At 36.2% G+C, this 26,572-nt stretch overlaps 1 protein-coding gene across 8 annotated transcripts in view; it reads left to right on the top strand.

Moving 5' to 3' along the window:
- PDE10A (phosphodiesterase 10A) overlaps positions 1-26,572 on the top strand; it is a 351,678-nt gene that overhangs the window by 313,486 nt on the left and 11,620 nt on the right. For all 8 annotated transcript variants that reach the window (XM_021544164.3, XM_021544162.3, XM_021544159.3 and 5 more), the window contains 11 exons: positions 2,844-2,902; positions 5,452-5,503; positions 9,070-9,212; positions 11,364-11,456; positions 12,033-12,219; positions 13,603-13,745; positions 15,751-15,834; positions 18,173-18,323; positions 20,783-20,938; positions 24,084-24,256; positions 25,357-25,468. In XM_021544164.3, coding sequence (XP_021399839.2) covers positions 2,844-2,902; positions 5,452-5,503; positions 9,070-9,212; positions 11,364-11,456; positions 12,033-12,219; positions 13,603-13,745; positions 15,751-15,834; positions 18,173-18,323; positions 20,783-20,938; positions 24,084-24,256; positions 25,357-25,468 — 1,353 coding nt within the window. The remainder of the gene's footprint in view (positions 1-2,843; positions 2,903-5,451; positions 5,504-9,069; positions 9,213-11,363; positions 11,457-12,032; positions 12,220-13,602; positions 13,746-15,750; positions 15,835-18,172; positions 18,324-20,782; positions 20,939-24,083; positions 24,257-25,356; positions 25,469-26,572) is intronic.

Raw genomic sequence — 26,572 nt, 5'->3', positions numbered from 1 at the left:
GAGAAGATGCTAAAATAGATTCTTCTGTCATCTCCCAGGAGGAAATTCATGACATTCTTTTTTCAAGCTGTCTTTCATACACTTGTCAGAAGACATGCAAAAACCTTCCTGCTTTTCTTTTGTAGTCTCTAATCTTTTCTGCTTCTGTGCTGGAAGTCACTGACTTTGGGATGGTCATTCCCTTCTGGACAGAATTAGCTGGCACAGACAGCTAGTACACTAGTAGAATTGCTAGCTATTGTACACTAGTAGAATTGCAATTACATGCAGTTGTAGCTTCACTTATGTAAGAATTACTCTCTCCTTGATTGGGAAGTCTTTCACATCTAACAAAACATAATAGGGAAAGTTAAAAAGCTTGTCCATTTTTATTTCTCTTCTTCTAAGCAGAAGTGTCGTGGTTTGACACAGAAAGAGAATTTTTTCCGGAAGGAAGAGGTCAATTTAGATATTGACTAATTGAAAGTAGACACGCCTCTGAGAACACAGAGGGGTTGAAAGCAGAATTCCCAGGGGAACTCTCTCTCTTTGGTTCCAGTCAGCGCGCAGTGCAGCCTTTCCCCTGCCCAGCCACGAGCTGGGTGGGGGAGGGGAAGCCCCCATGGCCTGAAAGGTAGGCCCCAAGGGTGGTGGAAAGACTGGAACTGGGCTGGCCCCTGCAAATGGAAGGGTGTAAGAAATCTGGGATGTCTCCATTCCCCCCCCCCCACCCTGGTTTCTCTCCTGAGGGGGAGAGAGAAAGAGACGGCGGCGGACCTGTCCTGTCAGCAATTCCACCACGAGGAAGGAGGAGCGGGGGGAGCTCCAAGGTGCCCAGTTGTGTAGGAGTTGCTGGATGTCCGGGCATCGAGCCATCCTGAGAGTTCGGACTTTTAACCCTTCCTTGAGAAATGAAAGTTTTGTGAATTTTCCTTTCCCCTCCTCGGTTTGAAAGAGAGGAAGAGGGACACCTTGGACCCTGGGATGGGATGTTGGAAGGAGGAATTCTGGATGGGAGGGGGACAAGGAGTGGCTTTTAGCTAGACTTTTCCGTGTTAGCCACAACCTGAACCAAATCTTCTCCTTCAAGAGGGACTGTGTTTTGGGAGGATGCCAGTGAGTCAAGAGACCTGCTTCAGCTGGGAAGAGACAGAAGTGGAGTGAACAGAGAAAAGGTTAGGGGGTTTGTGGTGGCGCCCCCTTGCCCTGGAAAGGAAAGAGAAGAGAAGAAGATCTCTGTTCTTGAGCCCTCAGCCCCAGGGGAAAATGGGGGGGACTGTGGTCCCAAACAATGAAAAACGGAACTGTTGTTTTCTCCCCTCTTGGCAGGGCATCCTTGAAAGGAAAAATCCTAAAGGCAGTCTGACCATCCATGCATTGTGGTGAGAGCACTGTGCATGGAAAGGAGAAAAGTCACCATGGCAAACTTTGTCTCCGGGCAGTGCCATGTGTAACATGGAAACACAGGATGTGGAGCTGTGTTTCTTGGGGGGTCTGTGGCACAGGAGAGACTCTGTTCCCTCGATGGACTGAGTATCGGTTGTTTGGAGGGTGGAAACCTGATTAGGGTCCAGATTGTGTCTCACTGTGGTTTGTTAGAGTTGGGTGGTGGGGGGAGGAATGTTTTGCAAGGTTTTCATTTGGATCTTTATGTAGTTTTTTTTCCCCCTTCTTTAGTTTTCTCTTTTCTTTTGTAGTAGTAGTTTAATAAAGTTTTTTTCCTGTTATTAAGCTTGAGCCTGCTTTGCTCTATTCTAGATTCCACTTCACAGCATTCAAAGTAGAGATCACATTTTCATGGTCATTCCCTTCTGGACAGAGTTAGCTGGCACAGACAGCAAGTACACTAGTAGAATTGCTGGCTATTGTACACTAGTAGAATTGCAATTACATGCAGTTGTAGCTTCACTTATGTAAGAATTACTCTCTCCTTGATTGGGAAGTCTTTCACATCTAACAAAACATAATAGGGAAAGTTAAAAAGCTTGTCCATTTTTATTTCTCTTCCTTCTTCTAAGCAGAAGGCTTGCTCTTCACAAGGTTTTTTGCATGAGAAGAATGCAAGAGTTTTGATCTGGCATTTTGTATCTACCTTACACAGATGAAAGATATTACTAGTTTGAAGTGATATTTTTGTAAGTGTAAAATTTACAAGCAGTAGAGATTTGTTTTACTTTTGGCCTCAGTGCTTGCTCTAGTAATATACAGATGTACAATTGTGCTTCAGATACTGAGTATGCAAGTATGTGAAGTAGAAATACAGTTGAAACCTTTGCTTCATCTAACATTTTGCTTCTAAAAAGAAGTATGCATACTATTTTCTGTATTCATATTCATGCTGATTTCTCCCTAAGTTGAGCATATATCATCTGCTGCTTAGCTTAGTTAAACTTATCTGATGTCAGACTACAGTTGTGTCTATATGCTACTTTGCAGCCTGGAAAAAAGTGGCAAAAATGTGGTAAGGGAGAAGGGAAACAAAATATTTGACATTTGCAGAGAATCTGAGGATCTGGATAAGGAAATGTTCATTCCATAATCACAGTCAGTGACAGCCTTTGAGACAGCATGAACAAGTGTAAAAACCAACAGCTTTAAGTGGGTCATAGGAAAGATTTTTCTTGTGTTTCACAGTTTTAACTCAGCAACTAGATAACTAAGATTGAAACCCAGCACACAAATTCAGTCTTAATTTTATACAGTGCAGTAGCAGATATATATATAATTTATATACATACACACACACACACACCACGAGTACTGGTGTTTTTTTCATACAAATTAAGGGGGTGGGACTTCAGTTTCCCTTGGACATGAGTGTATGAGTGTTCTGGAGCAAATGGTTCTATGATCTGTGCTTCCAGGTGTGCCGGGGCCTTGCCAAGCAGACTGAACTGAATGACTTCTTGCTTGATGTATCAAAGTAAGTGTGATTTGCAAGATAATCTAATGAGTTTTTAATCAGCATGGCTCTTCCAATCTACCTGTGTTCATTCAATAGCAGTAGTGGGAGCTACTGCCTGTAGCTCACAAGCTGGTGCAAAGGTACACTTCAGAGGGTGGGCAAACTTCAGCACAGGGACAAGAACAAGTGATGTGTGTTGCAGTAGTGTTTATCTTTCATAATTTTTGTGGTGGTGGTGCAGATGAAAATGTGACATTCATTTTATACCTTACAGAATTTGTTTATTCTTGTGGTCTTTTGCATGGGATTTTTTCCTCCTTTTCCCCACCTCTTCTGTCAGAGTTAAATATGACCATCTTTTTAGAAGTGGAAAATAGGCTTGGTGTCTTCTGGCAATTTTAGATGGCTTAAGAGAACTTTACAGAAAGTTGTTTAGTGTGCTTCAGCTTCCCCTATTCTCCCAACAATTTTTTGGACATGAATGCATGTATTCATAAATGTATGGACTTCAGAGTTGAGTCCTTGAAGAATCAGGGCTGCCACATGATTGATCTTCCTGTACATTTTCTGAAGGATCTGTTTTAATTTTCAAAGACTTTTATTGCATGTAGAATGTTTGCTTTGAATTTCTTGTCATTATAAGGCAAGATTAATTTGAAATCACAGAAAGAGTGTGAAAGCTTGAGTTTACACTTGCAAAATCAATTTAGTGTCTTAGGTGGTCTGCTCTTCCTTCATCTCTTTTTGTTTGTCACTGCTATAAGAATCTTTAAATAGTAAAGATAACCAATAAATTAAAAGATAAACCAGAGCTGCACTTTTGGTAAATCAGTTTGGAGTGCTTAATAGTGTTTTATGAAACACTGTTATGAAACTTTATGAAGGTTGGTAGAAAAATTTCAAAGTGCATCACAAAGTAGTGACGATACTATGAAAAGATGAGATGTCTTGTATTTTTGCTGCAGATGTTTCTGTGGGTCTTGATGAACAATTCTCAAACTGATGAGATTAGAGGATGTCCAGATTCCTATGCCATTGCTCAGGAATGTAGGCAGCCAGCTGACCCAGCTGAAAGGGCGAGTAATAAACGACAGGGAAGAGCCTGCCCCGTGCAAGGAGGGCAAGCTGGTTGTATCCAGATGTTTTTCCAAACTTTTTCCTCAGGATGACGTTTTTTTTTAATTTCAACATAATTCACACCATGCCTCCCAAAGGTCACTCTTACCAAGTCTTGCACCATTATATTCCTTTCCAGAGTGCTTGTGTGTTGCTAACATCCATACTTAACTAGTTTACCAAAAAACTATATTAATCTATCCAGATTTATGGACTGGCAATTTTTTCTTGGACTGGCATAGTACTGAGATTTTTTTAAAGAATTTTGTAATTGTTTTATGTTTTTAAGATAATAAGTACTGCAAATATTTCTTGTGCCTTTCTATAAGAAAATAATTTTCATATAGCATTATAATTTGCTAGAGTTTTTAGTTTCAACGAAAGAAGAAAGTTTGTGTTTTAAGGCACAAAATTGGAATTTCGTTTAATAATATCTTTATGAACTTCATGTAGGCACAGACCTGTATCAGCAAGAAAATAATTAGTTTCCTCTTGGAAGTGGTCTGTATCTTTTCTAACATGGAAGGAGAATTTCCTTCTCAGTGAGGAAATTGTTAGTGTGCAGTGTCACCGGGACATGTTCTGTAACATTTTAGAAAGGGCAGACTATTCAGTGCTCCACCTCTTCATGTCCCTGACGATGTCAGACCAGTGCATTTTGTATCTCTAGACCCAAACAGAACTGAGCTGTGTATATTGAAGCCCACAGGACAATGCCTTTTGTCTGCTGGGAACATTGTAATCTTAGGGTTATTAATACTCGGCATGTGAAAAATATAGACTTCTTTTACTAATAAGTTTGACCTTTATCTTTCAATGTTCTTGACTGTCCTTGAACAGTTACCACTTTGCTATGAAACTGAGATTTTTTAAAATTATTTTTTATTTTTTAAATAACAAGATCATTCCCTTTTTTCAGCTTCAACTGGTGTTGATAGAGAAAACCCATTAAGATTTTCTTAAATAGTTGCCTTTCAGCTAGTTTTAAGAACTAGATAATATGACATGGATTTAGCTATTTCTTAATATTTTTAAATAAATTTTTGTTGTTTTCTACTTCTTTTCTTTTCCTTTTTACTTCTGCTTTTAAAATATTCAGTGTGGTAGAGGTGCCAAAGCATTTTGATGCATTCTTGATGTTGCTCAGCATGAATCTATTCAGTTCACAGCAGGCAATATTTGTTAGTCTTTTCATTTTTCTACAGAGAAAATTCTATGTATAATAAAGAATATTTTCAATTCTGTAGAATAATGGCTTAAGGGAACAGAGCTAGGACCGCTTCTTAATTCCCTTGTGCTGTAGCAAGCCAGTCAGTGATTTTCAAGCTGCAGTGGTTTGTCCTCACCTTTTCTGGCTCCATTGTAAGCCATAGTGAAATAAGAGCCCCTGACACTAATTTGAGAAGTGTTTGACTAAATGCCAATGTTTACTGACTTCTCTTTCTCTGCAGAACATATTTTGATAATATAGTTGCAATAGATTCTCTACTTGAACATATAATGGTAAGTTGTCTTTTTCACCTCTAAGTTTATTAGTTGTAGGTATTAAAGCCCTTCATTCTCCTTCCCTTGAAGACATTATATCATTGAAGTATATGAGCTGTTTGTAGTGAACACATAATACAAACAGTATAAACATATCTGTACAGAAAAGGTGGTAAAGGACAGCTTGATTTGTCATTTTTGCAACAAATTCTGTTCACAGCTTTCATAAGGAATGAAACAGGACTGTCTCCAAACTGAATAGTTACTATTGTGTTCTGAGAAAGTTTGCAAATTGCAACAGAAAGACTCCTGGTTTTCTTTTTATTTCAGCATGTTATATTGATTCCTTCTTCCTAAATTAAATTTGGTACATGCTGCAAAAGGTTGCTGAAGAAGTTACTATCTGTAGCAAGGGATGGAGTTTAAAAATTACTCCTAGGATATTTTTTCCAGTTGTTGAATGAGATGTGAAAGACCTTGGAAAACTACATTCATAACTAGAGTGACAGTCAATGCTTTATAGAAACCATTAAAGCCAAGTGGTTAGTTCTTCCCATTGAAATAACTAATTAATGAATTAAAGTACTGTTCAGAAGCAGTTTATGAGTTTCTAAATCAATTTTGAATTCAGAATTATTTCCTGAGTAGTGTTAACAAATGTGTGTGAACTGGTTGTTTATAACATATTTTGAGTGTTTGATATGTGAATTATGCTTTTTAGCTTTATGCACATTCATTACATTCTGCAGTTCTTTTTCCTAAGTTTAAACCTGAATCAGGTCTGTGATACCAGTGTTTTAAATCTGCACATCCAAAAAATTACTTTCCAACAGTACTCTGATACATGCCCCAGTCTTCAAAGTGCTATTCTTAGCTAGATTATTCAAAGACAGCAATGTTAGAATGCAAACAACAATAAAGTGTTTGCAACAACAATAAAGGTTTTATTTAGAAACGTGAATTAGTAATGGAAAATATTCTGCAGTGTTTGTGTTATTCTAGTTAGTACACAGTGAAGAATTCTGCACATAGGACACATTTCTGAACATTGACTTTTCCAATTTAAATGAACCTCTTAAAAATAGCTAAGAATTTAAAAGAACTGGTACAACATAACATATGGCACTGAGAACAAATATTGATATTCTTCCCTGTTCTTCTCTGTGAATAGAGATCTGGTGGAAAACACAATTGGCAGCAAAATATGCTTACTCTTTCATCATCTTTTCCAACACTTGGCTGCATCATGATTCTGTATTTTAACCTGTGTAATGTTTCATACTCAGCTTCCTTTTAAGCTGTTGCTGTTATTGCTTTCTTGAGCCAGTTAGTTGAATTATGTGTTTGTACATTTTTTGCCATTTTGTGGGACCATGATTTGATCATTATGTGGCTTATTCTGTGTCTCTGTTAGAAAAGACCAGAACTCAGTTTCTTCTGAGAAACGTCTTGCTGCTTCACCCTTTGGTGATTGCACTTATGATCTGATTTGTTCCTGCAATGCTAAAGAAAAAATATGTGTGTTTCTTTCCAGTCTTTTCATTTTTATTTTCATCAGAATCTCTCAGCAAAGCTAGTGATAGAAGGGTTTTTTGAATGTAAATGTAAGGAAGGGGAGTAAAAGTTCAAGTTGCCTTACAAATTTTCTTGCACATATACTTGAGCATGAGCAGCTTATGAGAAAGGTGGTCCCTGGCTTCCCTATTGACAGTGCGGAATGTACTTTTTGTACTGATATTCTCTTTCAACCACTTCTCAGGATTTGAGCGAGGGATTTAGAGAAGTAAAACTCTCATCCTGTTAACTATTTCTCAATTAGTACTGTTTAAGCAATCATTTTTGAAAAGCATGAGTGAGTCATGACCAAGGTAAGTTCTTGAGTCATATGCATTAAACCACAAAAAATTAATTGTATACAGTCAACACTCTGCTGTAGATTTTACAAAGAAATCTGATATAGTGTCTGAATAGAAGCATTTACTGGACCCCTTGTCCTTTTGGCAGTTTTTGTTCACTTTCTTTTGGGTAAATAAATAAGCAGTCCGAGTTGTTAAGGTCTTTAAATTTCTTAATGCTCTAAGGGGGAAAAATTGCAGAAGTCTTATGTCTTGGATTGAATTCTCCCTGAGTTTTCTGTTCAGATGGAGTGAATGGAGTAGAAGACAACAGAATCTTCCTCAGCACAGATTCGGTCTGTATGGGAGGGCCCTCCAAGTTCTGGAATTGGGTTAGATGATATCTGAGCAGCTCCCCTCATATGGCATTGAACTAGTGTCTCAGCTAATGAATTTTCATCTCATATAGGGTTTTTTTGTGCTGAGATGTAACATTTGTCCATCTGAATTACTGTGAAATTAAATACTTTGTTTTATTTATATTTTTGGAAGACAAAAGAGGGGATGTGGGAGATCATTAATATGTAAGTCTTATGAATCCTTAAAACGTACCAACTGCATGCATTGCACACCAAGATTTTGTTAGCCTTTTTCTGTACTGAATGACTAGATAGGTATAATATATAAAGTGGAAAGAGATCCACCTCAGATCATACTCTACCATGCAGTTACTGTACTTTCTGAACAAATAAGAAACACAGGAGACCTGGATAGAGGTCTGAATTGGATAGAGCAGGTTCTTGTGCCTGTGTATGGGCATCTTAGCACTGTGATCCTTGTTTGATTTTTTTATCTCACTTTTTCCTCTTTTTCTCAGAAAGTCTGTTGTATCTCTGAGAAATACTTCAGTGAAGACCTACTGTGTTCCCAAGACAAGTTTCTGTTCTGACAGTCAGTGCTTCTGGGAATTATTTTTGCTGAGATAAAACTAGTTGGTTCAAAGTAAGATAGAGACCGTGCTGTTGTTGTACTGTGGTACTTCCTTGGCTCTGGCTGGTACCTTTGGCCTTTGGTTAGTTCATGCACAATCTCTAAGTCTCAGCTCTTGTGCAAGTACTGTCCCTGACATCAGGAGGGTACAGCCACTTCCTATCCCTCTGCATAGGGCAATCCATAATATACCTCTAACAACAGAACCACAGTGTCACAAAGTATTTCTGACTTGGAAGGAACCCACAAGGATCATTTCATCATTGTTTTTTACAGGCACACTTAGCTTTCTTAGAAGCAAACACTGTACTCTCTATGTCTGTCTTTACTGGATATTAAATACCAATACATTTGCATTGACAATGAAGGTAAAAAGACAAAGTTGTTCTTAGGTCTTGCTCTAACTTATCCATTTAAAATCAGGTGAATAGTATCTGAACATAGAGGGAAGAAAGGTACTATTTTTGAAAGCCTTGAAAATCAATTAAACAGGAAAGCTTACTTTTTTGGGGGAATCTTTCCAGTCTCTGAAGATAGTCCTGCATTTCTTGAGGAAAATACTCATATTAGCAGAGAAAATATTGAATTCAAGGTTTTACTTCTGAATTTTATCCTAAAAGATTGCTTCTTCACACAGATTTCCATCCTGGATAACTTCTCAAAACTTTTGTCGTACAGGGATGTATATTTTCATCAGGTAAATGACTGGAGATAATCCAACTCATGACCGTTAACTCTAGTTTTGTTTTTTGTCTGTAGATATATGCAAAAAACCTGGTGAATGCAGATAGGTGTGCACTCTTCCAGGTGGACCACAAAAATAAGGAGCTGTATTCAGACCTTTTTGATATTGGAGAAGAAAATGATGGAAAACCTGTCTTCAAGAAGACCAAAGAAATAAGGTAAGAATAGCTAGCAGAAGGGTGTAGTTTCATTATAACTATGGATGTGCAGGCATTTTATTACCCAGTTTCTGTGCCTATCTGCAGGTACCCTGACAATACTTGTCATACTGTGATATCATTCCCACCAGGACCCGCCTCCAGAAGGTAGTACTTCTGGGAATGACATTGCAGTGGCATCGAAACAGCGTCTCTGAAGCTATAACGTCACTCCTGGAAATGCCGTCTTCCGGAGGCGGTCCTTTTGGAAATCATGTTGGGAAAAAAACAGAGGTGTTCTGAGGTAGGTAAAGGTGCAGGTAATAGTGCACCTAAATCCATAGTCTGCCAGTTTGGGACTTTTTTTTCCCAAGAGGGTTCCCAAGAGGAATTAAAATTTGTGCGATTCGAGCACATCCAAAGCAAGGAAATCACAATTTGTACTTCTTGTGGATGGATTAGGCAAATGTAGAATTGAGTATGGATTGGTCATTCACTTTGAAGATTTCAAGCTCAGTAATTTAATTTTACTTTTCTCATGTGAATTTAGATTTTCAAACTTTCAATTATTTGTGATACTAAAAAATGCTTGAAGTAGTGAAATTGAAAATGCATATTGTCTGGTAATGACTAGAAAGGATTCTCTGACTAAAAGTTATGTGTATTTCTGCTTCGTGTCACAGGTACCTCATTTTTACACTTATGCACTTTTTTAATGAAAGAGGCTAAACAACAAAGTAAATATAGTGTTTTTCACATTTCAAAAATTATGAATTCCTAATAGATCCAGACTAAGATTTTCAAAGGCATACAGGTTTCAGATTTTCAGCTTCTTAAAAGTAAAGAATTTTATGACTAAGTATCTTGTACTAAAATTTTCCTAAAATATTCAGCGTTGATTATTATCAGAACTTTTTCATTTCCTCCTTATTCTTTTAAACTTCTGGGCCAGTATGAGATGTGATTCATGTCTTAACTAAGACTCCTTTAGACAAACTTACTCCCACTTACCATTGTGTGAGTGAGAATGGAAGGAATAAAAATTGGTGCAATTTGCGTACTGACAAGCAAGGAGGTGGTGTAAATTAAAGAAGATGGCCTGCTTTAACATGCACTTTCATACTCCTTCGTGATAATTGTTTTTCTTGCTTATATCCTTCTGTCTTTGTATGTTATTGAAATGTTGATTCTAAGTGCAAGGGTGTGAGCCATTTCACAGGTACTGTATACTGAAAGTGAAGTACAACTTAAATATCTGTAAGAAAGTGACACTGAGTGAGTCATCAGGAAGGAGTCTTAAGTTGGTGTGATGTACCTATCATAAGAAGCAACAGAAAAATATAACTTAAAGTCAGGTGTGCAGGGTGAAATCCTGACAGCTTTATCACTGACTTCAATACCTGGCACCAGGGTACTACCAGGGTTCATTTAGACTTCAAAGCATTCCACGTATTACTCTTATTACGTGTTTTTCTCCAAAAAATATCTTCTCCTTTTATATCATAACTGTTTTATGTCAAAATATTGAAAATTATTTACTCACAAGACAGATGTATGGATTGTTGTGATACAACTTAAGAATGTATTTGTTGTGTTTAACTTCCTTGTGGTGATTAAGAGACGCAGTTAATAACATGGCATTGTTTCATTGTCATGAAACAGGCTAGTCATTCCCATTCCCATGGACAATCCATGTAATGTTCAGCTATGAAATTTCCACTGTTTTTTTCCAAATTTAGTTACCAAATCCACACACAAACACCACCCAAAGAAACAAGTTCCATGTTGCCTTCCATGTGTCTAAAGAAGCAATGAATATGTAAATTCATGAATATGTAAAAGTCATAACAAAATCAATACCTATTAAATGTAAACACAAGTCTGAGTTCTGTATCAAAAAAGGGTTATTGAAGATTTTGAATTTTTGTCACTAAAATGGTAATGTTATGGCATGTTTTGTATTAAACTATATAGCTATATAAAATGTCTTCAGAAAGTATCTGTTAGGATGTGCTTTTTGTTTTATTATGTGCTACTACTTGTTGTAAGATTTTTCTCCTCAAAGCAAGAAAATGACGCTGGTTGGGAACACCCATTACTGTGCCCAAGAGAGACACCACTAGAAAAATGTGTTTGTTGTATTTTGGCTAATACACATTTTTATTTTCCCAGATTTTCTATAGAAAAAGGAATAGCTGGTCAAGTGGCAAGAACAGGAGAAGTCCTTAACATCCCTGATGCCTATGCAGATCCACGCTTTAACAGGTAGGATGCACTTCACTGGATGGGAAGATAGCTCATCAAACCTCTTACATAAAATTACTACTTAAATTTCATATTCAGATTCATTCATGGAGCTGCAGTCCTCTGACAAGGAAGTAATTACAGATGTTTATTAAATGCTTTAGCCATCAGAGATACTTTTAAGATACAAATAAAAGTATTTTTATCAAATATTAATATAATGGAGAAAAATGTTCTTAGATTGTTGCCAATTTTCATTATCAGTCTCCCTGCAATCTCATTATTTTCATGGGAGAAAAATAGTTCACTAACAAACAGCATGCCTAAGAATACCCAAATGTTCTTCAACTCTGTGTTTGAGGCAATATTAATTCTTTGTTTTGCATATAAAGAATAAAGGTTTAAAAAGTTTTCTAAGTATGAATACAGTAGATAAAAATATTTGAGGGTTTTGAGGGTGAAATTCTTGCAGGTACTAATTAGTCTACTTTACAATGATTAAGTATATTGTACATCAACATTTCTGAGAATCAAGGAATAGATACCCATTGATATTAACTCTTTTCTCTTTTTTCTTTCTCCTTTATGCATCTTCAGAGAAGTAGACCTCTATACAGGCTACACAACCAGAAATATCCTGTGCATGCCTATTGTGAGCCGAGGAAGTGTAATAGGGGTTGTGCAGATGGTTAATAAAATAAGTGGAAGTGCCTTCTCTAAAACTGATGAGAACAACTTTAAAATGTTTGCAGTCTTTTGTGCTTTAGCCTTACACTGTGCTAATGTAAGTTTTATTTACAGTTTTGTAAGTTATAATGAGAATACTTAAGTATTTTGATGTTACAGTTTATTAAAATGATTTGTAGGTCTATTTCATTGAATTAACACTGTATCCCTTAGTGAATAATTCTATTTAAAGAGGATGATAGGGATTTCATTTGAAAGAACCATACTCTGGATATATCAATTTTGTGTAGCTAAAATGAGAAAGCTCAGGAATGTATATGATATCTGTCTTCCCTTTTCCACTAAAAAGTATGATTCGTATTTACTTTTATAAATTTGAATTAAATTTTATAAATTTAATTGGGGAATGGAAATATTCTGTATATTTTCTCAATTCCATATTCTTAATACTCAAATATCAATTTTTACAATTACATGCTGTGGTATATTCTTATAATTATCCATGCTTCTAGATAAGAGCGGGTAGCTATTTTTGTCTTCAAACCCTTTATTATCTCAAAATTTACTATGCCTGTAGGAAACATAACCAATATAATGATCATTACTATATAAGTATAAAAATTACTATTAAGTATAAAAATTCAGTAAATATGCAATGCAGAAGAGCTGAGTTATGTTGATGGGGAGGTAAGATAAAATGCAATGCCAGTTAAGCCTGGTGACTTACATTAATTAGTTTTACCAATAGCATCCCAGTGGTACACTGGGGCAGCAAATTTTATTACCAAGTGCCTCAAGTTATTTCACTTGGATCAAGGTAGGTAGAATGGCCTGCATATAAATTACACTTGGGACTATGCACACTCAGCTGTGTGTGAGTTCACTGCTTTTAGATGGTGAATTCAGGCTGTACTGCTCCAGAGGTTTTTTTAACTAGTACATTGTTATGTCCTCACTTGTTTGTAAACCATGACATGTCTGAACCTCTCAGTAATTAACTGTACTTATTTTTCATATGGAATATTAATGTAGGTATGATAAACATCCCACATACTTTTTACTGTGCATAGGTAGAAGTAATTTTTACCAAGTAATAAAATTCATACAGTGGCAAAAAATATGAATTGTGTCATGTTATAAATTTTTTGTCAGAATTTTGCAGAGGACTTAGCTCCATTTTTAACTCCTGAACTTGGATTGTTTTTCTTGGGAGAGCTCACATGCAGTTTAAAGTCAGCTAAGCCTTAGTTATTTACTCAAGTGAGTAGATGAAGAGTGATGCGATAGAAGGCCTGCTTTCCTAGAAGTACTGAATTCAGTGTAATCTGTTGCTTTTCAAATATGTGAAGTTGTGCAGCCAAATGCACTGTCATTTCTGCAGATGTGTATTGTAATAATCACTGCTTGAATATGGGAAGTAATTTTTTTCCTTTATTAAAATATCCTTTATTAAAATTCATGCATGACTTTACTTTTTCAGATGTACCACAGAATTCGTCATTCAGAGTGTATTTACCGTGTAACAATGGAGAAGCTATCCTACCATAGTGTTTGTACAGCAGAAGAGTGGCAAAACCTCATGCACTGTACGCTGCCTCCACATATTTATAAAGAAATTGAGCTGTAAGTATTTTTCTAATGTAGCAGAAGTTATATATAGCCTATTAATTTTTTTTTTCCTTACCTGTAGTGGATTTTTTTTTAGGAAGCACTTTTATTATTGAAGTATAGCAATATCATGGTGCTTTTATCTCTGGCTTTCTTATACTTGGCTATAATTAATGAACTGTGAACAAAATTTATCCATCAAAGATATAAAATTATACATACTCATAATTTTTCCACAGGTATGGGTAGGTAGATACAGTAGTTGCTTTAAGCATTTGTTTTTACCTAGGATTTGTACAGATGAGCTTTCATTCTTGTAGTCCCAAGCCACCAGCAGCTCAGAGCCCGAGAGAAAGCAGAGTTTGGAACATCAGTACTTAAGACCAAATGAATGATCTCATCCCCTTGGATATTGTTTTAGAAATAACATATTTCTCCCAGCTCAGTCCTGGGGTTTTCTCGGTTGTGTGCATGTTTTTTAGGTTTGGTTTTGGGGTTCATGCATATGTGGATGTATAGGGTGTGTTTAGTTTTTTTATGAGTTTTGAGTATGAATGTATGTGTGTGTTGTGCATCTGCTTGTGCTTATTGGAGAAGGGGAAAATTATAATTCAGAGTTACAAATCCCAGGAACTAGAGGGTAGAGTTGCAGCTTAACTTTGGAGGAGACTTCCCATCCAGCCTTTTAGGCTTTCTCTGACATAATTAAGTTATTTTCAGCTGCTGTATGCTGAAGATGAACCTCTATCTGCATTTTATTAGCCAGTCCCCACTCAACACTAACAATGGGAGCCATCATATTTTTCAGTCGCTCTTTTTGGACCAGGACAATGAATTCTACTCTAGTAACCAGGTGCCTAAAATCAGCTATTGAGTCACAAAATCTAAATTGTCTTTTTAAACCTCATCCCCAGAGCTTGCTCACTTCTGTTCAGCACTGAGCATTGTAGCTGGGGAGGTGAAAGCCTGTGTTTAACATGTACTGCTTATAGTTAAAGTTCATTACATGCTGAAGTGATTTGCTTGAATGCCAGAGCATTAACAGCTTGCAGGATTACACCCTAATAGAAGTTTATTCTTTGTAATACAATTTCTTGTGCTTTGTTAGGTGATATTATATAATCCACCTCCTCAGCAAAAATGAATTTTACTTGCAAAGATGACAGATTTCATTCTAAATTATATTAGCATCCTTTAGTTCAAGCAGAATACATTTCACCATTTTCTAAGCAATTCAGCTACCTTCATTCCTCTCACAAGCTGCTGTGCTGTTCAGTGTGCCAAGTAGTTAAGTTCCATGGAGAAAAGCTATAGGACTTGCAGCACAGGAAGTGCAGGGAAATGGTTAATTAATAATTGAAGGAAAACCAGTTCTTCTGTCCTGGGTCCTTAAAATTAGGCCTCAGTATTCTTATCAGGGGAGGGGATAAGTCTTCAGGTAATGAAACATTAAAGATATGGTATTAAATGTTAAATTTTTGAATTTTTGGCGTGATTTCTATTAGCCAATAAAAACTGATTTTTTCCTCTATCAAAGTTAGGGTGTGTCTCATGCAACTTATGACAGAAATTATTGGAAAAAAGGCCAGTAAATATATTATTAGAGACACCATCTTCACTATTCCTGGGAAAAGTCTTGAATATTTTAGGAATGCCTGTAAATCTTTTATTGTTCCTGAGATTTTTTTTTTGTCTGTTACTTAATCTGTGGATCCTTAGATAAAGATATGTGCTTCTCTTATGTAAACAAAGCCAAAAGCTAGCTGTTGGACTTGATAATAAGAGTCTTTTCCAACATAAATTACTAAATTATTGTATGAAGCTATGAGCATAGTCCCATTGACCTTAGCAGAAATACGTAACTTGACATTACTGACAAATGTAACCTTTAAATTCAGCTTTCTGTATGTATTCAGAAAGAAGTGAATCTTGCTGGATATACATTTCCTAGTCATTTTCACTTGTTTTTAGTAACAATGAAAAGGTATTTGTCTTTTCTAAACTGAAACTTTCTTCTTAGATACCATTTTGATATCAGTCCATATGAAGATGTTTGGCCTGCTATTTTTGTCTATATGGTTCACCAGTCCTGTGGGACAGCCTGGTATGAAGTATATTATTTCTTTATTTAATTGTTAAGTCTGTGTGTATTTGCTTATAATTTTTGAGATAATTACTTCCTAATTCAAGGTCTGTTTTTTTTGATGTTTATTTACTATTCATAGTACAGGACTGTAATAAACAGTCTGGACTTTTGTCCAACCTTTTAGGTCCTTAGTTAATAAAATCTGGGAACAGTGAGGTTAAAGAACTCATGATATCATCCTAACAGTTCTTCTTCTAATACACAGAAAAATTGTTTGGTTCTGAGATGATTTTGTTTTTCAGACAGAAGATGGTAAAGGCAGCAAAAAAGTACTCTTCCCAAAAAGGAGAGAAGGTGCATGAAAACTGAGTTTTTCAGATATATAGTTGCCAAAATTAATAATGTATATGGTCAAAGTAAACCAAGATCAGATCTTATCTTGCTAAATGAATCAGTTATTTGCATAGCTGTGCATTAATTATGGAAGTGAATTATTTTCAAATTAAATGCTTCATTCACTGTCATTTGTCTCAGTGTTCCTTATCATTACTAAGATCAGTAGTTGGGTAAGTATGGCACATTGCTAAAAGAAAGGAGCTGCTCCAAATTACAGAAATCCTACAGGTGGTCAACTGAGAGGGAAATACGTCCCTACAAAGGAAGCAACATTCAGGAATGCTTGCTGTCATTTAATTTTATTTTACTAATTGAATGGATGCCCCCAAAGTGTGCAGTCAAACCAGAGGGTCTTTCTCAGTGTTGCAAAGTGGGTGACTCTTCTGAACACAGTTCTCTACTGTGCAATGTAGTTAGCTTGTCTCCATTCCAGACTGAACGGCTGTGGATGCAGGGTTGGGGTTTGTATTTTCAGTCAGGTTCTGTTCTCTTCTCTCTCTGACTCCCAGTTTCTTCCTTTCAACATGTAGCTTTGATGAGGAAGAATTTATATCTGCTTGATGTTTTTCAAATAAGCCTCAGCTTCCGCATATAAATTTAGGGAAATAAAAGTGAGCTAAATATTTGAAAAGGAGACTGTTAGAACAGGACTTTTATTTAATTTCTGAAAGAACAGAACTTCTCAAACCTTTGAAACAAACCCAGAAATTTTAGGACTAAAATTTTTTTTTAATACATTGAGAAATAAGGTTGTGCCTTAAAGTATTTACAAATGTAATGTATAATTGCCCTGTTCAGAGAGGATTTCAGAGAAAAATCTATCATACTACATTTTCTCTTCAGAAGAAGTAATATTTTACTGCTTTAGTCAAGTATACAAAATACAACAGTGGATGAAGTAGAAGTATTCTATGTTGAGGCATCACAGATAATGATTTTTCTTTTGGCTATTATACTATCCTATCTTAACCATCGAGTTGAGATTGGATGTAGATGAAAGTGACTGTTTTGCTATTCTGAGTTATGATGTACTACTTCAAACAATAGTTCTATCACTCTCTGACTTTCTAGAATTAAAAAAGAAAGCCTAAAGTTTTTTTAAAGACAATATGCCTCTTTTTTTCTAATGTCAGATTAAGGCTAAGAATAATTATTATGTTACTCAGCACACAACTGTAGAAATACACATTTCTGCCTGTTTCCGTGTAGTAGATGTGTCTACATTTTTACACATAGGTCAGACACACAGGTTTTTTTCTCACCATTCCACTTTCCTGATTACCCAAGAAATTATTAAAACATGGAACTTGAAAAGAAAGTCAAATCACAGCAAGAGGGGAAAAAAATGAATAAAGGAAAACTGCCTTTTTATGAGGGAAAAAGTAATCGATTTACGACTTAACAAAATATTATTTGGTGAGAAGTGAAGAAACTGAGATGTGAATTTCTGTTCTGTGAGTCTAAACTGGAAGAAAAAATTTAAAAGTATTGGAAAAATAAAATCTGCTTCTCACAAGGTCAATATGGATCACCTCTATTAATCAGGTTTATTTCTTCTGGGTCTTTTGCTTAAAAATCCCTGAATTTTCTGTTTTGATCACAAATCATGTTTTTAAATTGTCCATTAGATGTGGAGTTGTACTATATTTCAAGTTGAATAAGCAATTGAAAGAAATCACTTCAAGTTTCTGGGAGCAGGGAAGGTCATGAAATTCTATTGACTGAGCTGAATAGCATGACTTATGTTCCTGAATTTAACAGATTAAACTAAGAGCATTGTGAGGCATTCACGCTCCTCTGTCCTTGCCAAACTTGAGTGACTCTTCATGTCATTCAATGAATCATCCACAGCGAGAGTCAATCCTAGCAAGAAGGGTAAATCAAAGACCATCATTTCTCCTCTTCTGGTTGTTTTTCGTGTTCCTATATCTTTTCTCTGACCAAATTATTTTCTTCCTAGCTTTGAACTTGAAAAGCTGTGCCGATTTACTATGTCTGTAAAGAAGAACTATCGCCGCGTGCCCTACCACAACTGGAAGCATGCAGTTACTGTTGCCCATTGCATGTATGCCATACTGCAGAACAACCAGGGGCTTTTCACTGATCTAGAGGTAGGTGATATGATGGTAGCAGTTACCACACCTCATCAGAGCTGTCAGCTGTTGAGTACTCATATTATCAAAATGTACTCTAGTACATTTTCTGTGCTAGAGTTTTTTTGTCAGCTCAGGCAGTGTGTATGTCAAGGTCTGCATGGAGGAATGGATGTGAGTAAAGAGTTTGAGGGAGGAAGATTACTGAGATTCCTAATCCTAGTCATGTTTTTCAGGACTGCCCCTTAAAAAGCATTAGTTGATTTGCTATAAATCTATGTCTAAGTTTTGGGGTTCTCCCTGTCCCCTTACAACCAGTCTTTAATTATTGCACTAACTGTCGCATCTATCCCTCTGTGAGGGAGGGAAGCATCCTGGATCTTGAATTCTATGAGGTCTGGGAGATCCTGAATAGGAGAACAAGGGTTGCAGAGCTGGTTGACATATGTGAGTAAAGGAGAAGAGCCAAACTCTGAACTGATAACTAAGTGGAAATAAATAACTAGTAAAATAGAAGGCTTAGAATGTTAATACACAGTATGGAAAACTGTCACTTGTTTTTCTTCTAAATTATGATACAACAGAGAGTTCTGTCTCTAATTAATGTTACATGAAACTTCTGACTCAGAGAACTTGTTTTCAGTTGTGCATAACTCTGCCAAATATTCTCCATTTAGTCTGTAATTTTCTAGGGTCTGTTAACTTCCTCAAGGTGATTAATTCAGGGAAATTCCAGGCACAATTGCTTGGCTCTTTAAAAGAGACATGCTAGTAGAAATCAAAGTTTGGTTCAGTGTATAAGAGTAAAATGAAACTTGGTGAGCTTTCATTTGAAAAGGTCTAGTTTATCCTACTGTAAAGCAGAGACTTGAAAATTGACACTGAAATGCAAAAGTGGCATATGCCAGGCATATGCTGAAATTTGGCCAAGCTATACAAGTCTGAAAAAAAACCCCAGTATTACTTCAACAGCAACAAAAAAAAATCTGTCAGCCTCAGAGAATTTTTAAAGCTCTGATAACATCCAGTAGTAACCAAGTAGTAAGCCCCATCTCTTTGGAGATGGAGAGTAAGCAAGAAAGGGAGAGCAAAAGAGACAGTTCTTAAGAGAGATGGAAACAGTCTTTTTCCCTGCAAACTCCAGCCAGCCTTCATCTCTTTAAGTGTCTTATCCCCAGTCTATGTTCCAGCTCTTTTCAGCAGTCTCCTTTCTTGATACTGGAGATTAATCCAACAAGAATATCAGAAACTGCTGAAAGAAAGTCTGGGGATCTAGGGATGGGCTGACCTCAGGTGAGGGATGCTGACACGAACCTCAGTAGATTTAGAGATGGGAAAATAAAACAGTGTAAAGGAGACACTGATTTGGAGAAAAATGGAGAAAAATGCAGTGGTTAAAGATTTGGGATCCAAGTAGATAGCAAAATAGGTACAAGGGCCAGAGCACTGTTTTTAGGAATTGTATAATCCTGAAGGACTGAACACTTAACAAGATGCAGTATTGAAAAGATATCATTCAAAACAGAAGTGAATGTCTCAAAATCAGAAATAGTTAGCATTTCTACAGCCTTATTTCTGCACATGGTGTATTTGTGATAGTATTTCTAATTGCATCATTGCTATTTTTCCACAGACCCATGGGTCTCTTAGTATAGTATCCAGACTGGATGTTGTGCACTTAATAGATGGGTAATCAATATTCTTTTTCTGCCTCATTTTATAGCCTTATCCTTGTTTACTGAACACTGATCAGAACCAAATATATGACAAAGATATTGGGTCTCTGAAGAAATTTTCATGATACTTCATGCCAATAGTGACAGTCATAAACATTAATGATTTTTTTTCCAAACACTAAGCTGTGTGAAAACCTTTTGGAAAAGAGATTTCAGGGACTCCAGTTCTTCAGGATATTAACAATTAATTATATAAAAAACCCACTTACTGTCTTTATTTGTTTACAATTGCATTGTCCAGCATTGTCCATGTCTCACGTTAGTGACTTCCTAGAAAAAAACCCACTAGAAGATTTAGTTAACATCTCTAGGAGTGTTGCAGAGGCAAATCTGGTATTGAACTGCAGTGCACCTGTCTTGACCAGCAGATCATACATTTTGTATGTTTCTTCTCCCTCAATAACTGTGCTTTTTATTATTTTAATAAACATTAAAGGTAAGGATTCAGCAGATAACCAGACTGTTTAAAATGCAGATTTCTTCTGAAGCACAGTTCATCCAATATCATGTTACTGTCCAACAACGATTTTTAAATGCATAATATAACTTCATTTGGACCACGAATTTTAATTCAGCATGTTTTTACTGTCATGTTTATCTCATTTTTAAGGATATTTCCACATGTGCTGTTTGAAGGCAGTATTAGGATACTGCAACTTCTACAGTATTTTGGGTAGAGAGTGACATCTAGGGGCAGGAAATACATCTTGCTTTTCATGCTTGTGTCAATTTTTTTTGTAGCGAAAGGGTCTTTTAGTTGCATGCCTGTGTCATGACCTGGATCACAGAGGTTACAGCAACAGCTATCTTCAGAAATTTGATCACCCCTTAGCTGCTCTCTATTCCACATCAACGATGGAACAGCACCACTTCTCGCAGACTGTGTCCATCCTGCAGGTAGGATTATTGAAATTGTATGTTCTGTGCATTAGTGTCCAGTGGTGGAAAGAGGAGTCACATCATTACCAAGTAGATTTTTTGAAGCATGCTTAGTTTAATTTCTTTATTATAGTACTCATTTATAGAAGAGCAGAAGATTTATTACAGCAAGCCAGTTTTCACAATTAGCAACCCAAGGATTCAACAAGAGTGCAAAACACAGCTTTCTCAAAATCTTGAACTTATAAAAAATATTGTGTATTTGAAGATCTTTACTTATGGCCTGCCTTTGAAGCTTTTTGCTTCTGGCTCTCTGGAGGCTTTTCCAATGACCATATAGAATAGGAACTCTGAAAATGAAAAATAATTTTTTCAGATACATATATATTTTTTGTCATAATATATTTCAACAGTCTTTGACCATCCTGAAATTTTGAATAAAACTCAAGTACTGGCAAAACTTTGTATGAGAAACCTGAAAACCCGCTGTAATAAATTCTGTGAATGTTAAATGTGTGGCATGAAAGGGCATATGGTAATTTTTCATGCATGAAAATTGTAAACCTATTTCATTATGTTATTCTGTGCTTATCTGTTACTCGGCAATTTGAAATTAAAAAAACCCGAGTAAGGTAATATTCTGTGGAAGAGAGTATGAGGTCATATGTCTTTATGTTTAATGAAGAAAAAAACTGCAAGAAAACAAGCAGATGCTTTTTGGGAAAATCAGGTGTGCTACTGACACACACATATTTTCTCATGAGTGAAAGTTTTATAATTCTAAATTAGTGAGAACTCTTACCTGTGAAACTACTGCCAGTCCATAACTGTGCTCACTAGTTTTAGTTTTCCATGCACACTCATATTACAGCCTAACCTTGCTACTGTGCCACTGATTCATTTTTAATCTATCTTTCTGTCGGGTTTTTCAGGGGAAGATATTTATTTTCTTAAATATGTAATCACCTTTTAGGAAAAATACATATTCTGTCTTGTGTTCAGAATCACATCTTGTGATTATGGTTTTAGGTATCATATGCTTTTAATCACAGAATGGAAGCTTCATCTCTAAATGCTCTTTCATGTAGGAGGGTGTAATTGAATCCTTCAGTGGTGGTATGGCATTAGATGTTTAGTGTTCATTCTTCGTGTGAATTTGTGCACAGTGAGCATGTTCCTCAGTCATTAACGCTTCACTGTCCCAACCATTTTGCATTTTTTTCTGGCAGAAATGTAATAAATGAAAATCCCATTTGCCATGAAGGCAGGGAACCCATTTGCTTCCCTGGCACCTCCTGCATTTGCCGTCAATGTGAGTGAGGAAAGGGGGATAAGTGGCCAGGGCTGTAGAGTGGATTCAAGACGCCAGCTGCTGAAGCACCCATGGGTGGTAATTAGCAACAAAGGCAGACTAGAGCAGCCTTTTGTACTTGCTGGATTTTGTTTGAATCAAAAAGTCTTATTGAATTAATGGACTGATGAAAAAAAAGTCAAACCAACCCACTAAGCTTTTTAGGGTTTATCGAAGTTTTAATTTTACATTAGTAACCTGCAGTACTTTTAACTGCTTGAGACTTTAGAGCTGCTTTGTTTATCCACCTGCAATTCATACAGCATACTTAGGACACAGGATTCAATTCACTAGCTGTAGCTCAGCAGGCAAAGAACAAAATCTTCATTGTATATACTACTCAAAGCCTAAGTGACACAAACTCATAACTGTCAGCTTCTGTCAACACTTTACAGAATCAGTTCTTTTTGAGTAGTCTGAACAGAAGCTGTCACAGTGGTCTTTCTGAGAATGCAACTTCTAAAGCCCAAGAGTAGAATCTAGAATAATTTAAATACTAGGACAAATAGCCTGGTCACAGGAATTAGACAGCAAGGCTGGAGAGTAAAGGGTCCCCAAAACCCTAAATTGTGGGAACTAGCAGCAGTAATTTTTTGCTCCCAAAGTGCTGATGATGGATTAAAATGTTCTGATATTTTTTTTAAACATAATGTTCTGTGACTTAGAAATCTGTCAAAGGAGCCTTGAGACATAGACGGATTGTATTTTCTATTCATTATTCACAATAAATCTACTTGCCTAAGTAAAAGTCCTGGAAAATGATGTTTATGTTCTGGATGGTGAGAGAAACCAAGCCTATTTGTACTGCAGAGGATTTATTTTGAGCAAATTATGTAAATGCTTGATGAAAGTCAGGGAAACTTTTTGAGCTTCAGCCCAAATGCCAATTAAATGTCAAAACACCTCTGCATTTGATATATTTTAATGATATTTTCTTCTTCTGAATATACACACCTTGACATGGCTAGCTCATTCTTTTCTTTTTGTCTGCTTCCTCTCAACAGCAGGAAGACTTTTGACAAGTGGTTTTTGAAATCTTAGAGACAGCAGATAGTCTTGATTTTTCAGAATGTAATATAGCATCTTGAGTGATCACAGTGTGTACATATTGTCAGTTAAATGAGCAGTAATACCTTGTGGAAATTGAAAAGTGATGGCTGTGGTGTGTTACCAGAGCCTCCATAACAGAAACTCTTATCTTCAGTTTACAAGTCATTCAATTTCAGATTGAACAAAGCAGCTTTTCCCCCTAAATGTTCACATACATTAAAATAATTAACTTATTTTTTATATAGAAAGTTATGTCAGTAAATGCAGCGATTTCAGGCACATTTCATTTGGAACATAAGGAAAGCAAAATTATTTTGTATTTTTAACTTCAGTATTTCTTTATCCATACTGTATATTACGGAGTATCAAAACTATGCTTAAGTGAATCAGGTAGTCAGTTTACCAACTTGACTCTGTATCAGAACTGAATCACAAGTTTCCAAGGTAAAACTATCTGGAAGTGTTGTGTCTATAGTGATTTTAAATCAAAGAAAAGGATTTCAGTAATTTTTCTCTAGTATTACCTTGGGGCTTCAGAAGGAGCAGTCCCTGAAACAAATTGGTGGCTTAGTCATAGTTTTTTTCATGACAGTGTTTAGAAAGGAAGAATAAAAATGGGAATTTCAGGCCATTAACATTTGAATTTGCAACAGAACTTGTCATTGGGCTGTAAAACTGTCGTAACCTGTCTGGTGAAGTAAAGACTGAAATCGTCTCTGAATTAGAGCTTGTGCTTTTTATTGGTTTTTTACTTTTTCATAGCTGGAAGGGCACAATGTCTTCTCCAATCTGAGCTCCAGTGAATATGAGCAAGTACTTGAGATCATCCGGAAAGCCATCATCGCCACAGACCTTGCCCTGTATTTTGGAAACAGAAAACAACTTGAAGAGCTTCATCAGACAGGAGCATTAAACCTTAAGAACCAAACACACAGGTAAAGCAGCAAAACAGCAGTAGATCCCTATGGCATTAGTCTAGAAAGAGAAATCTTATTTTTTTAAAAAATGGATTACCTCTGAATGGTAATTTTCTTACATATGTGATCTCTAAGACCCACAGTGTGTAAAATTAAACATATGTAACAGTAATTGCCATTGCTTTATATTTGCATTGACCTTACATGGTTGATGACTTCTTTATCTTAACTTAGGGGAAGTGCACTTTGTATTTATTGATTGATTATACTATGTGTTTGTGTATTTCATCTGGTATATTTGTCTGTTGGCACAGTTTTAATGACTGCCATCACACTGGCATGCAGGTTAGCAAGCTCTGTGCTTTTTCAAATGGAATAGGCATTATTAACAAAGATGCAGGTGTCCTTAAGTGCCATCTCAACTTCTCCATTTGGTGAAAACAAGTGAATTTAAATTAATTGCCAGTTTTCCTTATAAAACTTAGATTCAAAAAACATAAATTTGTGCTAAAAAATCGGTTAAATAGGAATTTTTTTTGTGTGTGTGCGCGCCTTATTCTAATAATGATGTTCAGTTCCTGATGTTCAGTTACTCTGTATAGGACAGAGTTACGCATTAGATTCTTGGACTGTCAGAGTTTACATTCATTCCAACAAAGCAATGACAGTGTCTTGTGACAGACTCAGAAGTAGTCATTCCTCTTTTTAGGAGCTTTTTTCCCCCCCTCTTTAAAGAACAAAAGAAATGCAGCAATTACATATACCATCTTTGTTTTTATAGACTTGTACTGTATATTCAGAGAATTATAGAGAGGCATGTGAGTGTTTTAACAGGCAGGCATCCTGTGCCCTTGTCTATGTATGTGATTGTGTAGAGAATGGTCAATGAACTCTGGTTGTAAACACTGTAGGGAATACAATAAGGGATACAGTACAGAGTCTGTGCCGTTCCTTATCAAAGAATCAAACAAATGAGGAACTAACAATAGATGGGAGAAAGTTCATAGTGTGCATACATTGCTGCTGATCCAGCTGAGGAAGGGCAAATGAAAGCTCTGCAGAGCAATCATTAATTCTTTATGAAACTTACAATTTAATGTTGTTTTATTCTGCTTTAGAGATAGAGTGATTGGCCTGATGATGACAGCTTGTGATCTGTGTTCTGTGACCAAGCTGTGGCCTGTTACCAGACTGACGGCCAATGATATATATGCAGAGTTCTGGGCTGAGGTATGTGTGGTTCTTTTGTTTACTCTCCTTATAAACAGAAGCATACAGGAAGGAAAAGCCCAACTATAAGTATTTTTCAATCAACATCTTGGTGTGCTTGTTTTAAAGAGAGTTCACTGGTGCATGTGTGTGTTCATTGCTTACTCTGAAGTTATTTAAAGAGCTGAGTTATCTAATATTTTGGCAGTGTTTTTTCTGTCTGTTAAAGATAATGTAGAAAGTATGTTCTAACATAAAGTGATCAAGCAACAGAACATAGAAGTAGTCACTAAGTGTAGTTTTTTGTAGAGATGCAAAATATGAAATCAGCTTCCAGGTCAGCTGCCTTGGAACATATTTATAAAGCTATAGTGTGAGTATAGAAAATGCTAAAGTAAATATGAAAAACATCAATTTTTTTTGAGTCTTCGTCGTGAGCCAGCTCTCAACAATAGTGTCTCAGAGAGAGCTAGGTCTTCAATACATGGAAAGTTACTCTAAAATTAATGTGTACTGAGAATTGGATCAAGGAATTAAGCTGTAGTATGTAATCGTGTTCACAAATATATATGCAGTCTCTCACATGTCATATTCTGAGGTGTAAATATCCTAATTATTTCATTTTTAAGTGAAAGTGACTGCTCTGGGATAAGGAATAAATTGCATAGAGCAAAGTTATGAAACTTTAGGAGATACAGTTGTATTTTCAGGACTGCTATTGTGTTTTTCTTTTCTGTTATGTGCCCTGTGGAGCCTTGCAGTATTCAGTGGGCCTATTTCTGTTTTACACAGGCATAAAATAGAAATCAGGCCCATGGAGTTGATGTAGCATGCATTTAGTGTGGAGATTGTTACCTTGCCTGTTGCATGTTCATTGTGAAATTCCAGATGTGTGCTTCTTGTTGGGTGTATTTCATATTCACATATTCTTGTTCTCTTGTAAACAGCTCAGACTACAACAAAATATTTGAAAAATGGTGACTGTGTAAGCTCAAAGATCTAGTTCAGCACTCACTTTCTGAAATGCCTGCACTGGAAAGTGAGTGTTCTTATGAGTGGTAGAATGGAGGTATAATATTGACAAGACTCACTGATTACATACTCAGCTTCTTTGCTTATAAATTT

Source organism: Lonchura striata, chromosome 3, assembly GCF_046129695.1.
Source record: "Lonchura striata isolate bLonStr1 chromosome 3, bLonStr1.mat, whole genome shotgun sequence".
Classification (NCBI taxonomy): Eukaryota; Metazoa; Chordata; class Aves; order Passeriformes; family Estrildidae; genus Lonchura; species Lonchura striata.
This window is presented reverse-complemented; position numbering and strand designations above follow the sequence as displayed.